A 13,064-nucleotide genomic window follows, 5' to 3' on the forward strand; every position below is an offset into this window, starting at 1 on the left:
CTCACCTCTACGTCTCCAGTCAAAGAGCTGGCAGTAATTTACAAGTCACCCAATTAAGCAGGCACCTTTTCCAGCGGGTAAGTCATTCACTTTGACTGAAGAGACCAAAGTAAAGAGTTTTAAAGTGAAGGTCACTGGAGACACACGTGTGCACTGGAACCATGGTGAAGGAGTTCATATTATTAAAAAAAAAAAAAAAAAAAAAAAAAAGATCCCACACAGTGGATGTGTGGGATCTCCATGTACACAGGAGATCATGTATTTCAAAAACAGAACACATCGTAAAGGTAGATTAATGACATGATGATGGTTGAGGTTTTTTTGGGGGGGTTCAAAGGTTTTGAGTTACATTGCCTCTTAAAAATTATTATACAGAAGGTACAGTGGTGACGAGTGACCCAACTTACGAGAACTCAACTCACTTCTTAACAAGCAGCAGTTCGGCAGAAGAGCTTTAATGCCACTCCCAACTGTCAAACTAAACATAAAACGAAGAATGTGTCATGTCTCGTCAATTATGTTAAATTCTCAGTTTTAGTCCTGTTTTTCGTGTCTCGTCGTTATGGTGATTGTCTCGACCTGTGTCCAATTCCCCCCCTGTATAAATAGTCCGCGTCTACCACTGTCCTTTCTCAGATTGTCTTGTCAGGCATGTATTTGTGATCCACTGGAAAGAACAACTATTAATGCACGCTGAAAAAAGTACTTAATTTGCTTATGTACGTCAGTTGCACATGATTTACAGTGTTCCCTTCTTCTCCTTGCAAATTATAGAAGAATATGCTCGTTTAACACATTTTAATCATGTGCAACCGACGTAGATGTTTGAATTAAATAAATTCAAAGGACTTTTTCTTCAGAGTAGAAGCTTGTGACCGTCTCCATGACCATGTACAATACTTATATATCAGCTACCTTCATGTAGAATTACGGTAGTACAGTACACAGCAGGTAAATTAGGGCCTTGTGACTTCTCAAATGTTCGCCATTCTAACAGCAATTGTTTATTAGTTGAAAATTATGAATTTTATTGGACAAGCGATAAGTAAAACCTTAGAATGAAAAAGGAATAATACATTGCATATTTTTGAAAAAAAAATCATGTCACGTGAAAATCATTGCATTTAATCCTGTTTCTTTGCTTGCTTGAATATATGTTATCAGGACCTTCCACTTCCATTTGTTTCACTACTTTGTAAAGAAATTTAATGTTTCCTAAATATTACCTGAAAAAAATGCTGATGAGATGGAAGCAATGACATGAAATCAGAGTAGAATTGCATAACAGAGGCCTGATTTGTTTTCTTACTACGTAACTAAAAGGCAGATTAAAATAAATACACTTCATCAACATTACTGCTAAAATGATCGAACGGGGATTTTTTTTTCTCTTTATATTCCGTGTTCTTTGCCAGGCATTACGATAGAGGAAAAACATCATGTGACCACGTAGGCCTCCTGAGCTGTCCCATATTTCAGCATAATGAGTGGGCAATGCTATTCAGCTTGGAACAATGTTTTCTCCCATTAACAGATTTATGCCCTGGAAATCTATTTGTAACCATTGGTCATTTGCATGTACACGGTAGATCCCCGACTATGGTGAGAAACAAGTGTAGTCAGAAGTAAGAAAAAAAACACCTATTATGTACACAAGAAGGAAATGTAGAAAAATGCAAACCAAACAAAATTAAGAGACACTCAACTGCAAACAGCAGGGGTGGAGAATCTGTGGCAAGTAGGCCAAAAATGGCCCTTGATTAAAATACTCTTGTATTTCATCAACCAGCATTGCAATTCTAAAAATGAATAAACTTCACAGGAACTGAACCATTTAAGTGACAAATGCCAATATTACTTAATAATAAAGTAACATCATCCATAAATTTAGTATGGCCCTCAGAGACTTCATCCAAAAAAAAATTGCCCATGATAGGAACAAAGGTTGGATTACAGGTGTGTAAATATTAATGGATTTATAAAATAGCACAGGACAATACTGTTTTTGCCAATTGCACAGAGCTTTGAAAGGGAAAGAGATGCGGGGAGTTATGGCGGTCCCTAGGAGTTTAGGAAAGGAATGCAATCCCACCACCTCCCCCACCCGGCCTCCATTCACCCACTCACTGCAGTAATTCATGCAAGAGTGGAGAGCGGCAGCATGAAGTCCACTTTCCAGCTTCTTGCACTTGTTCTGTCTCACTGACCCACTGGAGTCATTGCAGCCATGGGGAGAACACTGACATCTTTTTACCTCCTTCCTTTCTTCATTTTCACTGGTGAGACATGTTAAGAGTTTGTTGATCTTGTAATTTAAACTTTTTATTTACTCCCGCTGAACTGTTGACAGTTTTTTCTAGTATTTTACTTGTGTCTCAATACGCGTATCAACGTTTGCTTTTAGGGTTACAGTGTTTCAACAAAAGCTGTTGTCTCACTTGTGTGTGTGGTTCAGAGCTCAATACCACATCAAACTTGTTTTTTCCTGTTGGCTAAACAAACAACTGCTGTTTGTCAAAAGGTCTTGCAAGACAAGCTCGACAAATGAACATATCATCAGTTCCAAGATCAAGACAAATTACAGTGACGTAAACGGCTGTCTTTCTTAAAAGTACAAAGAAGTTACTTCGTCCGGTTTGCCAGGGGCGCTAATCTAAGATTCAAGATCTTAGCATTGTTTCTTCTTTCTGTAGCTAACAATCAAAGATTGGATGATGGACCAATGAACACAAATACGTAATTGAAAGTGAAGATTGTTTGTCTTTGAACCTTCGTATACGTATATTTGTGCTGAGATTCTTTTGTTTCCTTGCTTTATGTCCTAAAGCTAGTCTCACACAAGTCTCAGAAAGGACCATATAAGAACTCTTAACCTGATTCTATTTGACATCTTCTGAAATTATTTGCTACCAAAGTTTTGACATGTTATTTAAGAGAGTGACATCACTTTAACTGTTAACATGGAGTATGTCTTTGACACTCCCCCCAAAATTTTAATTCATACATCAATACATTTCAATCCCCTAAAAATTCAGCAGTCTTTTATAGTAAGTATTTTTTTGTAAATGATGAGTAAAACAATCATACTAAAGCTGTCTGAATTTACACAGTACATATATTGTAATTCTGTAAATGCTAAAATTTACACTTACACTACAGATTTACGCTGAAGTTATGATGTGTCAAATGTTTTCTGTAAATGATATATGAACATGAGTTACACTAATTCTATTGTGCGCCAAATATTTTTGACATCCATGTCAGTCAGTATTAACACAGTGCGCAATCCTTCCATTTTCCATAGTGCTTATCCTCATTAGGGTGACGAGTGAGCTGGAGGCAAAGCCAGATGACTTTTGGCGAGAGGCAGAGTACACTTGGGACTGGTCATCAGACAATTGCAGGGCACATGAACAGTAGACGTAATATGAAACATAACATAAAACCCACATACTGACTAAATGCAGAGACTCATGCATTCATAAAGTAATTGCATCAAAATACAAAAATGCAAAAAACGGTACTGTACTGTGAAGGCTGAGAACCAAGCGTGCTCCTCGATCTGAGCATTTACACACTGCATAATTTTGAATGAAGTACAACACGCAAACGCAAAGAATCATACATTCAGATTGTTATTGTGCTTCAAAAAAATATATGTATTGTTGTTGTGGGTCCATCCATCCATTTTCTGAGCCGCTTATCCTGACAAGGGTCGCGGGCGTGCTGGAGCCTATCCCAGCTGTCATCAGGCAGGAGGCGGGGTACACCCTGAACTGGTTGCCAGCCAATCGCAGGGCACATACAAACAGACAACCATTCGCACTCACATGCACACCTACGGGCAATTTAGAGTCTCCAATTTATGCATGTTTTTTTGGGATGTGGGAGGAAACCGGAGTGCCCGGAGAAAACCCACGCAGGCACGGGGAGAACATGCAAACTCCACACAGTCGGGGCCGGGGATTGAACCCGGGTCCTCAGAACTGTGAGGCTGACGCTCTAACCAGTCGGCCACCGTGCCGCCTTGTTGTGGGTCAAAAGTATTTATTTTATAAATGTGAAAGTCAACAATTACACTAATGCTGTTGTGAGCCAAGATGATTGTGGCTATTGTATTGCTTACTGTTTGAATGCTGAGTATTTACACTTGTAACTAACTATTTAAACTAGTCCTAGCAAGTTATCTTGCATCATGTAATTTTTCCTTCCCCCTGTACAGACGTATCTGGTTTAAAGATCCGAAACAAGCTGCTGGGCACATGCCTTCAAGTACAGGATGGTTCCCCTGGAGGGAGAGTGTCCCTGGGACAATGCGACTCACATTCAGTCTTACAAGAATGGCTGTGGCTGTGGCTACCTGGCAGCCAGGCTCTCACCAACCAATACTCGGGAGAGTGTCTGACTGCGCCTGGGGAGCAGTTTGAGGGTGTCCACCTGCAACCCTGCCATATTCTAAATGAAGAGGGTGCTGGCCACTTAGCACAAGCATCAGAGGTGGACAGTGATGCAGGCAGCCAGCATTGGTCTTGTTCCAGGAAAGGTCACCTGACTTTGGTCGGGAAGGGGCTGCACCTTAGTGCTACACAAGAATCCAGTTTGGTCTTCCTATCGCGGGAACATAAACAGGTGAGGATTTACTGCATTCTATAATCTGGCCCATGAACATCTACAACCCCAATTCCAATGAAGTTGGGATGTTGTGTTAAACATAAAAACAGAATACAACGATTTGCAAATCATGTTCAACCTATATTTAATTGAATACATTACAAAGACAAGATATTTAATGTTCAAACTGATAAACTTTATTGTTTTTAAGCAAATAATCGTTAACTTGGAATTTTATGGCTGCAACACGTTCCAAAAAAGATGGGACAGGGTCATGTTTACCACTGTGCCCCATACCATCACAGATGCTGGCTTTTGAACTTTGCGTCCATAACAGTCCTGATGGTTCTTTTCCTCTTTGGCCCGGAGGACACGACGTCCACAATTTCCAAAAACAATTTGAAATGTGGACTCGTCGGACCACAGAACACTTTTCCACTTTGCATCAGTCCATTTTAGATGAGCTCGGGCCCGGAGAAGCCGGCGGCGTTTCTGGGTGTTGTTGATAAATGGCTTTTGCTTTGCATAGGAGAGTTTTCGGTTTTTGATGCAGTGCCGCCTGAGGGATCGAAGGTCACGGGCATTCAATGTTGCTTTTCGGCCTTGCCGCTTACATGCAGTGATTTCTCCAGATTCTCTGAACCTTTGGATAATATTATGGACCGTAGATGATGAAATCCCTAAATTCCTTGCAATTGTACATTGAGGAACATTGTCCTTAAACTGTTCGACTATTTTCTCACGCACTTGTTCACAAAGAGGTGAACCTCGCCCCAATCTTTGCTTGTGAATGACTGAACAATTCAGGGAAGCTCCTTTTATACCCAATCAGGGCACCCACCTGTTCCAAATTAGCCCGTTCACCCGTGGGATGTTCCAAACAGGTGTTTGATGAGCATTCCTCAACTTTCTCAGTCTTTTTTGCCACCTGTCCCAGCTTTTTTGGAACGTGTTTCAGCCATAAAATTCTAATTTAATGATTATTTGCTAAAAACAATCATGTTTATCAGTTTGAACATTACATATCTTGTCTTTGTAGTGTATTCAATTAAATATATTTGCAAATCATTGTATTCTGTTTATATTTATGTCTAACACAACGTGCCAACTTCATTGGAATTGGGGATGTACATTATGGCGTCACGCCACCCTGCTTCACCAGATGGAGAATGTTTAAAGTAAAATATTCTGTTAAGTTCAAGAGGTTGTTTACTGTCATTCAGTCTTAACTTCTGTGATGTATAAGGAAGCCTTAATGTTTCATTTCCATCATCACCCACTGTACCTGTTTCCTATGGATCTACATTTTCCCTTGCTTGTTCGGGAGTCGTTGTCCACCTTAGTGGTGTTACTAGTTAAACTGCTAAACAGTTGTAGCACTGCATGTTCTTGTCACTCAGTTCTCATCTCCCCATGACACTACTCTGTCGGTCTCTGTCTCTCTCTTGTCTGTCTCTCTCTCTCTCTCTCTCTCTCTCTCTCTCTCTCTCTCTTTCTCTCTCTCTGTCTCTCTCCCTCTCCCTCTCTCTCCTTTTCTACTCTCTAACCCAACCGGTCGAGGCAGACGGCTGCCCCGCACTTAGTCTCGAGTCTGCTTGAGGTTTTTTCCCCAAGAGAGAGTTTGTCCTTGCCTCAATTGCCTTGTGCTTGCTCATGTGGGGTTCAGTTGGTCTGGAGTGTGGATTTAGACCTGCGATATGTGTAAAGTGTCCTGAGACAACTTCTGTTGTGATTTGGCACCTATCCATAGATCCATTCTCTGTACTGCTTATACTCACTAGGGTTGTGGGTGTGCTGGAGCCTATCGCACATGACTTTGGCCAAGAGGTAGGGTATTGTACACCCTGAACTGGTCGCCAGCCAATTGCAGGGCACTTACAGACAAACAGCCATTCACATTCAAGGACAATTTAGAATCTTCAATTAACCGACCATGCATGTTTTGGGGATGGGGGAGGAAACCCGATTACCCAAAGAAAACCCACGCAGGCATGAGGAAAAGATGAAAACTCCACACAGGAAGGTCAGAGCCTGGATTTTAACCCATGATCTCAGAACTGTGAGGCGGATTGACTAAACAGTCGTCCACTGTGCCACCTTGATTTGGCACTCTGAAAATAAGATTGAATTGAATTGAATTGAATTGAATTGAATTGAATTGAATTGAATTGAATTGAATTGAATTGAATTGAATTGAATGTGAGTGGTATCACAGATGTGGCTCAAGTATCTCCTTTAGAATATTCAAATATTGCAAAAACAATGTTTGTGCCATTCTGTTTGGGCTTGTAAGCAGGGCAGCAGGTGGAGGACGCTGGACAACCAGACACTCTGTGTTGGCAGGGACACCAAACACCTTCAGCATCACCACCACCACCAAAACCACCAACCGCACGACCCTTTGGGTAAATCAGCAGAACCTATCTTGTTACCTAGTGCAATCTCTGATGTGGACAGTCAAACGTGTAAGAATTGTTTGTACATACATGTAATTATGAAAATAGGTTCACTTTGTGTTATTTTGATTTAGATATAAATTCCTGTGTGTTGAACAGTTTCTTCACTGTGTGTATTTATAACAGTATATACAGTGGATATATAAAAAAGTCTACACACACCTTCTTTCTTTTTTTTTTTTTTTGTGTGCTTCCAACAGGGGTGTGGAGACTTTTTATATCCACTGTAAGACATCAGGAATTTATGACTTTTTGTGTAAAGCAGTTTTTGGAATTGTAATTCCCAAGCTTCCCCACTATACTATATTTCACTCCATTAAAACATTTTTTTTTTTTATTCTGTTATTTTTGTGATTGAATTATACAATTTGGGTAAAATGGCCTTCATTCTAGAGTCCACACTTGAACATTTGAGTTTTTTATGTATTTTGTCAGCTAACATCAGTTACACTGGAGAACTATTGTTGTTGAGTTAGGGCTGACAGCTGTTTTTAACAAATTTTTGGGGTTAGCTCTGACAGCTGTTTTTAACTAATTTTTGGGTGCGGAATCCAAAACTGATCTCAATTTTGCTCCATCACGTCAAGTTTTTGAACTATAGATCCACATTTTCTTAAAACATTTTAAAAATACTGTACTTAACACATATGTACTTGTTTTCTAAAACTTTTCAAATATTGACATAAAATGAAACATGAAAGAAACAGGCATGACTGCAATGTTTATTTCGCACTATTATGTTTTGCAAAGGATATGGCACAAATCTTCTTAATTCCTACTATGCTAGCTTTCTGTTTGCAGATATTGATAGTACTTACCTATTGGGAGCTGCACAAACAAGTTGTCACATAGCTGTAGATGAGTCCAATGGTAATCAGCTGGTGAGTCTTACTACAGCTAATCTGTCGAATTTTGCTTATTTTGAGGGGGAAAAAAACTGACTGCAATTTTGGAAAATCAGCATGCCAATTTTAGTTTTAATCAGCATAAAAATCTAACTCAACAGACGTTTTTTCCCCAAATTGTTCCCCAGTGTTATCAATGTTCAGACAAGGGAGCAATTGCATGGAATACAGTATTCTTAGTTTATTTGTTTCCCCATTTCAATGGAGAGAAAGAAAAAAGTTCATACTGTCTGAGAATCTAATGTATAAAAGTTTCATTTTTAGGGTTGTTTTACATCCTACGCCCTGTACAAACAAACTAGAATTTGAAGCATTAAAAAAAAAAAAAAAAAAAAAAAAGATATTTTACACCAGTGACAAGAATAGGATTATGCAGGAAAAGAAGCAAAACACTTTACTTTTATTATCTTAAAAAATACAGATTATGGCCACGAACAAGATGAAAGTGTGATTAAATCAAACAAGTTCTGTGGGTTCAAATTTGTATTATGCATGGTATAAATTTGTAAACAATTTGAGGATTTCGTGTGGGGTACATTGTGTTCTTTGTGCATGACCATGTATTTATACGAGTACTCTGCACTTGCACTAAATCAGCGAGGAGAATGTCTCAAGTGCTACACAGCAGTATGGATTACATATAGTGTACGGCGTATAGGTTTGTGTCAAGTAAGGACACAGGGAGCGGCTTGATATTTTTCCCATAAATAGAACCCCAAAACAAATAAGGTAAAGAATAAGAAGCGGCTTGGTTTCACAAAGCAAACTCAACAACAGCTGGCTGCAAACAACACGGGTAATCAACTCAGTGAAATCTAATCTAATAGCATTTGTGTGTGGGTTGGGCAGGGGACGGTTGACCTGACAGGATGTGTGTTGTTGCAAATGACCTCAGTGACAGAGCTATTTTTTTTTTTAATTACTAAATATGAAGAAATTGAACCCATAGGAAAGTTGGTTACAAAGGTAATAACTTATTGATATGGTTAATTAAAGTAATTATCTATACACACGATATTCTTTCATTTTAAAACGAGGCTACTTCAAGAGAATGCACTTGAGTTTTTACTTATATTTATACAGTGCATATAATATATGTTAAAAATAAAAATGAAACTTGTATTTAAACATATATATCTGATACCAGGTGAATGCCATAGTATTTTTAACATTAAACTGCTGTACAGCAGAGGTGGCATAAGTAGTGTACTTAAGTGAGTAGAAGTACAGAGTAGGATAGACTCTGGGAAAAGTGGAAGTACTGATTCAACAACTTAAGTAAAAAGTACACATTCTGAAATGTACTTAAGTACAAAAGTAAAAAGTAAAAATGAATTTTTGACTGTCAATTACATACAATACCTGTTTTGATAACCTGGTAAAATGAAGAAAAAAAAAAGTTGGGTGAAAAAAATAACAAGCCTATTCGACAATGTAACCAGTAGAAAGTACAGATATCTATTATTAAACGTCGAAAGAATAAGTAATACGTTGTCAGAAAAATAATTACTCAAGTAAAGAACAATAACCTGATAAATGAACTTAAGTACAGTAACAAAGTATTTTCACTTCGTTACTTCCCACCACTTCTGTACAAGATCCCTGGCAGACTGTCATTTTCTTAAGTGCACTTTTGCAGCAGTCAATATTTTCTTCTTGCTGGAAGCAAGCCACCCCAGTGTCCCATCATCATTTTGTCATTTCATGAAACTCAAGATTCATGTTGTGGTTTCACATAAATTTCGACCTTAAGTATAGTACACTCCCCAAACTGGGGAATATAGTCATGTTGTCCAAATTTATGATCAATTTAATTTGATGTATTTCTGGTTTTCCTCCCTGACAGTTGAAGATACATTTAGTGTTGGAGTCACAGAAGAATTTCCAGTGAAAGATGTGTTTGATGTTTTTTCCCAAAGCACAAAGCCCCCTGAGGATCCTACTATGGTTTTCTTCACCATGGACTATGGTAAAATTGTTTGAATGGATTCCTCCCCCTCCCCCTCCCCCGCCCCACCCGCCTTGAGTAAATTTGAAGAGAACAAATGTTTGATTCAGCAGTAAACCGTAATTAAGATACGATATGAAATGTTACTTTCCTACCACGAGGTGGGGATATAGCAAAGAGAAATGAAAGAATGAATGTTTGAATGAATGCGTGCTTGTCTTTCGTACTACAGTACAGGTTTTTTCTTTTTTTTGTTGTTTTTTATTGTTGTTTTTTTTATGATTAGGACGTGTCTGAATTGACCGGGCTGGGATATAAAAACATTTTAAAATTCATATTAATGTTATCAAATTTTTTATTTACCTTTGCTGATACAGTATATTAAAATATTTTGTAAGATTATATTATTGTTTTATTGTTATTGTTATATTATTCTATTACCCGTGTTTATTATTTGTTTGTTTCTTAGCATTAAGCAAAACATGTTTATTGTTAATATGAAATCAGTTTATTTAATTTAATTAATTACTTTATTTATTTTACTTCCACCAAGTAAAATATTATCATTATGAAGATCAGGTGCATATATGTATTCATTCATCTATTTTGTATTTATGTTTAGTATTTTTTTATTTCAACAATTTGTTACGAATAAACCCATCTGTTTTTTTCTTTCAGTTAAATCTTAATCCGATGTATGAAATGAAACCTCTCAATATTAACTGGTGAACATATGCTCACCAGCCACAATACTAGGTACAGCTGCCCAATCGAACGGCATCTAACACGAGAACTGATTGACAGAGAGCTAATCCAACAATATATTTAGATTAATGTAAGCATAATCCATACAGAAAAGGGATGTTTGAATACTTTGTAGTTTGTCCTTGTTGTTTAGGTTTCAAATATGTGTTACCAAATCAATTTAGAATTACTGTGCATAGCAACATAAGAATATGACTCAATATGACGAATGGATTTGTCACGTACAATTCTTGTACTGAATCTAATTTGATTGTGTAGATCAGTAATACTCTCACTAGTGGTACACGGACTAGATGAAGGAATCACCCAATTAAATGTTCAAACGTGCATGTTCCAGTGACCCCCAAACCCCAGTACAACACATTTGTTAGGTACCGTTCAGTTGTGTTTAACTTTTAAGTAGAAGTTTGAGAACCACTGTTGTAGATATACCTAGTGTAAGTCTTAAAAAACGTGGAAACATATCTCAGTTTAGAACAAGTAATGAGTGGCTGATAAAAGGTAATTATGTACTGATGATGTCCCTTTACAGGCATGGCCTGGAAAATAACCATGTTGGTTTTAAGCTCTTTGGCTCTTGTCCTTGGAATGATCATTCTTATTTTCAATGTTTACTCCAACAGGTGAGTGCAAACACACTAATGTAAAGAATTGTGCACAAAGACTTCAGGTCAATGGTTTCATACGTTCTCAAATGTCTCGTCTGTGTGAACCAGAAGGAAGAAGGTGGTGTGCGTTTTGAAGTCGTACACTCCGAGGCCAGAGGCGGGCATTCCGGGGTCCCCGGTGCCCTGTGAGAGAGCCCCGCTAATGGAGCATGCCATGCGCCACCCGCTCGCCTCCCCTACTATGCAGCGAGGAGAAATCCTGATTGAATGGAAAGATGGCACCGTGACTCCACTGTATGAGGTCTAAAGGTTGTAGTTTTAGTACACACTATACTGTATTTTATGTAAGGAAACAAAGCTAAGACTGGAGTTTTATTATGTTTTTGTCTATATTTGAGGCGAGTGGAATTGTGTTCGGAAAGTCGCCCACTGCTTCTACAAGCTAATGGTTTAAGTGCAGCCACCACAGTAGAAAACAGTAACATCACATTGGGCCCCACCAATTGGATGCCACAAAGTAAGGAATGTTTTACTTTTCTAGGGCCCCTGTCAGTCGTGGGACCTTTGAATCGTCATCTCCTTTTCCCCTTCACAGCGTTTACTTTTTTTGGGGTGTGGTCGAATGCAGGACGAGATGTTCAGCTGATTGCTGGAGCAAAATAGTTGTCGTTTTAATGAATTCTAACCTGCGTTTAGCGAATGAAAGTGACTTTTTTCTCAAACTTAGCAATCCAACTGTAGTCACTAGTTACCCACTGTATAAAGGTAGAATCATGTAATACTTACCTCAATTACTATTGCAAGTTCACTGTGTTGTGGTGAGTAGTGTACAGTATTAAAGTCATTTTGGTGGCAAAGGCAAATCCAGTCACAGAGTCCTCGACATCTGCCTACTGCAAAGATTTTGAATATTAATGTTTAACATCAACTAAAATGTGTGAATCTGAGAAAATTCTCCTTTAGTCCATTGCATGAGAAGGGAAAGGGAACACGATATGATTATGATAGATTAAGCATTTTGATATGTTTTAAGAGTGTGAGTTAAGATTAAAACAAGCTTTAAATAATGTTGCTTGCATTAGCCTAATGGTATGTCCGCTCCTGGTTGTGGTGCTTGAAAACGTTTTCTCCACTTTATCTAATAAAAAGTACTGTAGTTCAGTTTTACATTTAGTTTGCATGTTATCAGTTTTATAGCTTATGCCCTTTTTTTTTTTGTAAAGTTTTTTACAATCTCTGGACATAATAACATATTTGTCCATCATGGAAATGAGGACGATAAAAAAAATTTACACTTCGAGTATTTCATGTCCATGCTGAACATGAATCCCATAGTATAAATGAATAAGACATTTCTTGGTCAGCATTAACTTGTTTAGTTGATGTATTATAACATTTTAACTGTTATCTGAATGCATTAAATCCACTGAATTTGTGCAGTCATTAAAGATTGACATATTTTGGGTTTCCACAGATTTGTGGTCCTTTTGCAAACATAGTCTTGTGTGCATGTGTGTGCTGGTGTGTGTAAGACAAAACACAATTGCTCCTAACAAGTGTAGTTCATGTGTACTACATGTGTCGTACACTACAGTGTAGTTCAGGGATGGACAAGTTTTATCTGTAAATGTTTTCTCCATTCCAGTTGCCCATGCCTGCGCCAGTGAGTGGGATAGCATGAATTTTCTCAAGAGGACAACATTAGCCTGTAGCATGGAAAATTCTCAGCAGGCCTGTCTTTGAGTGTTTTGTGTGTGGTTATTTTTTTGGG

General features: G+C 38.1%; 1 protein-coding gene across 4 annotated transcripts; it reads left to right on the top strand.

The window, feature by feature from the left end:
• Positions 1-2,139: 2,139 nt before the first annotated feature.
• Positions 2,140-13,064, top strand: si:dkey-245n4.2 (uncharacterized). Of its 4 annotated transcripts, none has more exons than XM_061673500.1 (7): positions 2,140-2,279; positions 4,223-4,629; positions 6,905-7,016; positions 9,819-9,941; positions 11,218-11,308; positions 11,402-11,602; positions 12,939-13,064. In XM_061673500.1, exons 1-6 carry the CDS (start codon positions 2,228-2,230, stop codon positions 11,598-11,600), a joined length of 984 nt encoding a protein of 327 aa, XP_061529484.1. In that variant the 5' UTR covers positions 2,140-2,227; the 3' UTR covers positions 11,601-11,602; positions 12,939-13,064. The 4 variants fall into 4 exon arrangements, with proteins under 4 accessions (XP_061529484.1, XP_061529483.1, XP_061529482.1 ...); XM_061673499.1 differs by lacking the exon at positions 12,939-13,064 and adding an exon at positions 11,835-12,494; XM_061673498.1 differs by lacking the exon at positions 12,939-13,064 and having other exon boundaries at positions 11,402-12,494.

Source organism: Phycodurus eques, chromosome 3, assembly GCF_024500275.1.
Source record: "Phycodurus eques isolate BA_2022a chromosome 3, UOR_Pequ_1.1, whole genome shotgun sequence".
In the NCBI taxonomy this organism is placed as follows: domain Eukaryota; kingdom Metazoa; phylum Chordata; class Actinopteri; order Syngnathiformes; family Syngnathidae; genus Phycodurus; species Phycodurus eques.

Bases quoted from the DNA above. Each gene is read 5' to 3' on its own strand.
- si:dkey-245n4.2 (XM_061673500.1), top strand. From the start codon at position 2,228: ATGGGGAGAACACTGACATCTTTTTACCTCCTTCCTTTCTTCATTTTC. The intron at 7,017-9,818 runs GTAAATCAGCAG...CCTCCCTGACAG, and splicing joins CCAACCGCACGACCCTTTGG to TTGAAGATACATTTAGTGTT. The intron at 11,309-11,401 runs GTGAGTGCAAAC...TGTGTGAACCAG, and splicing joins TTCAATGTTTACTCCAACAG to AAGGAAGAAGGTGGTGTGCG.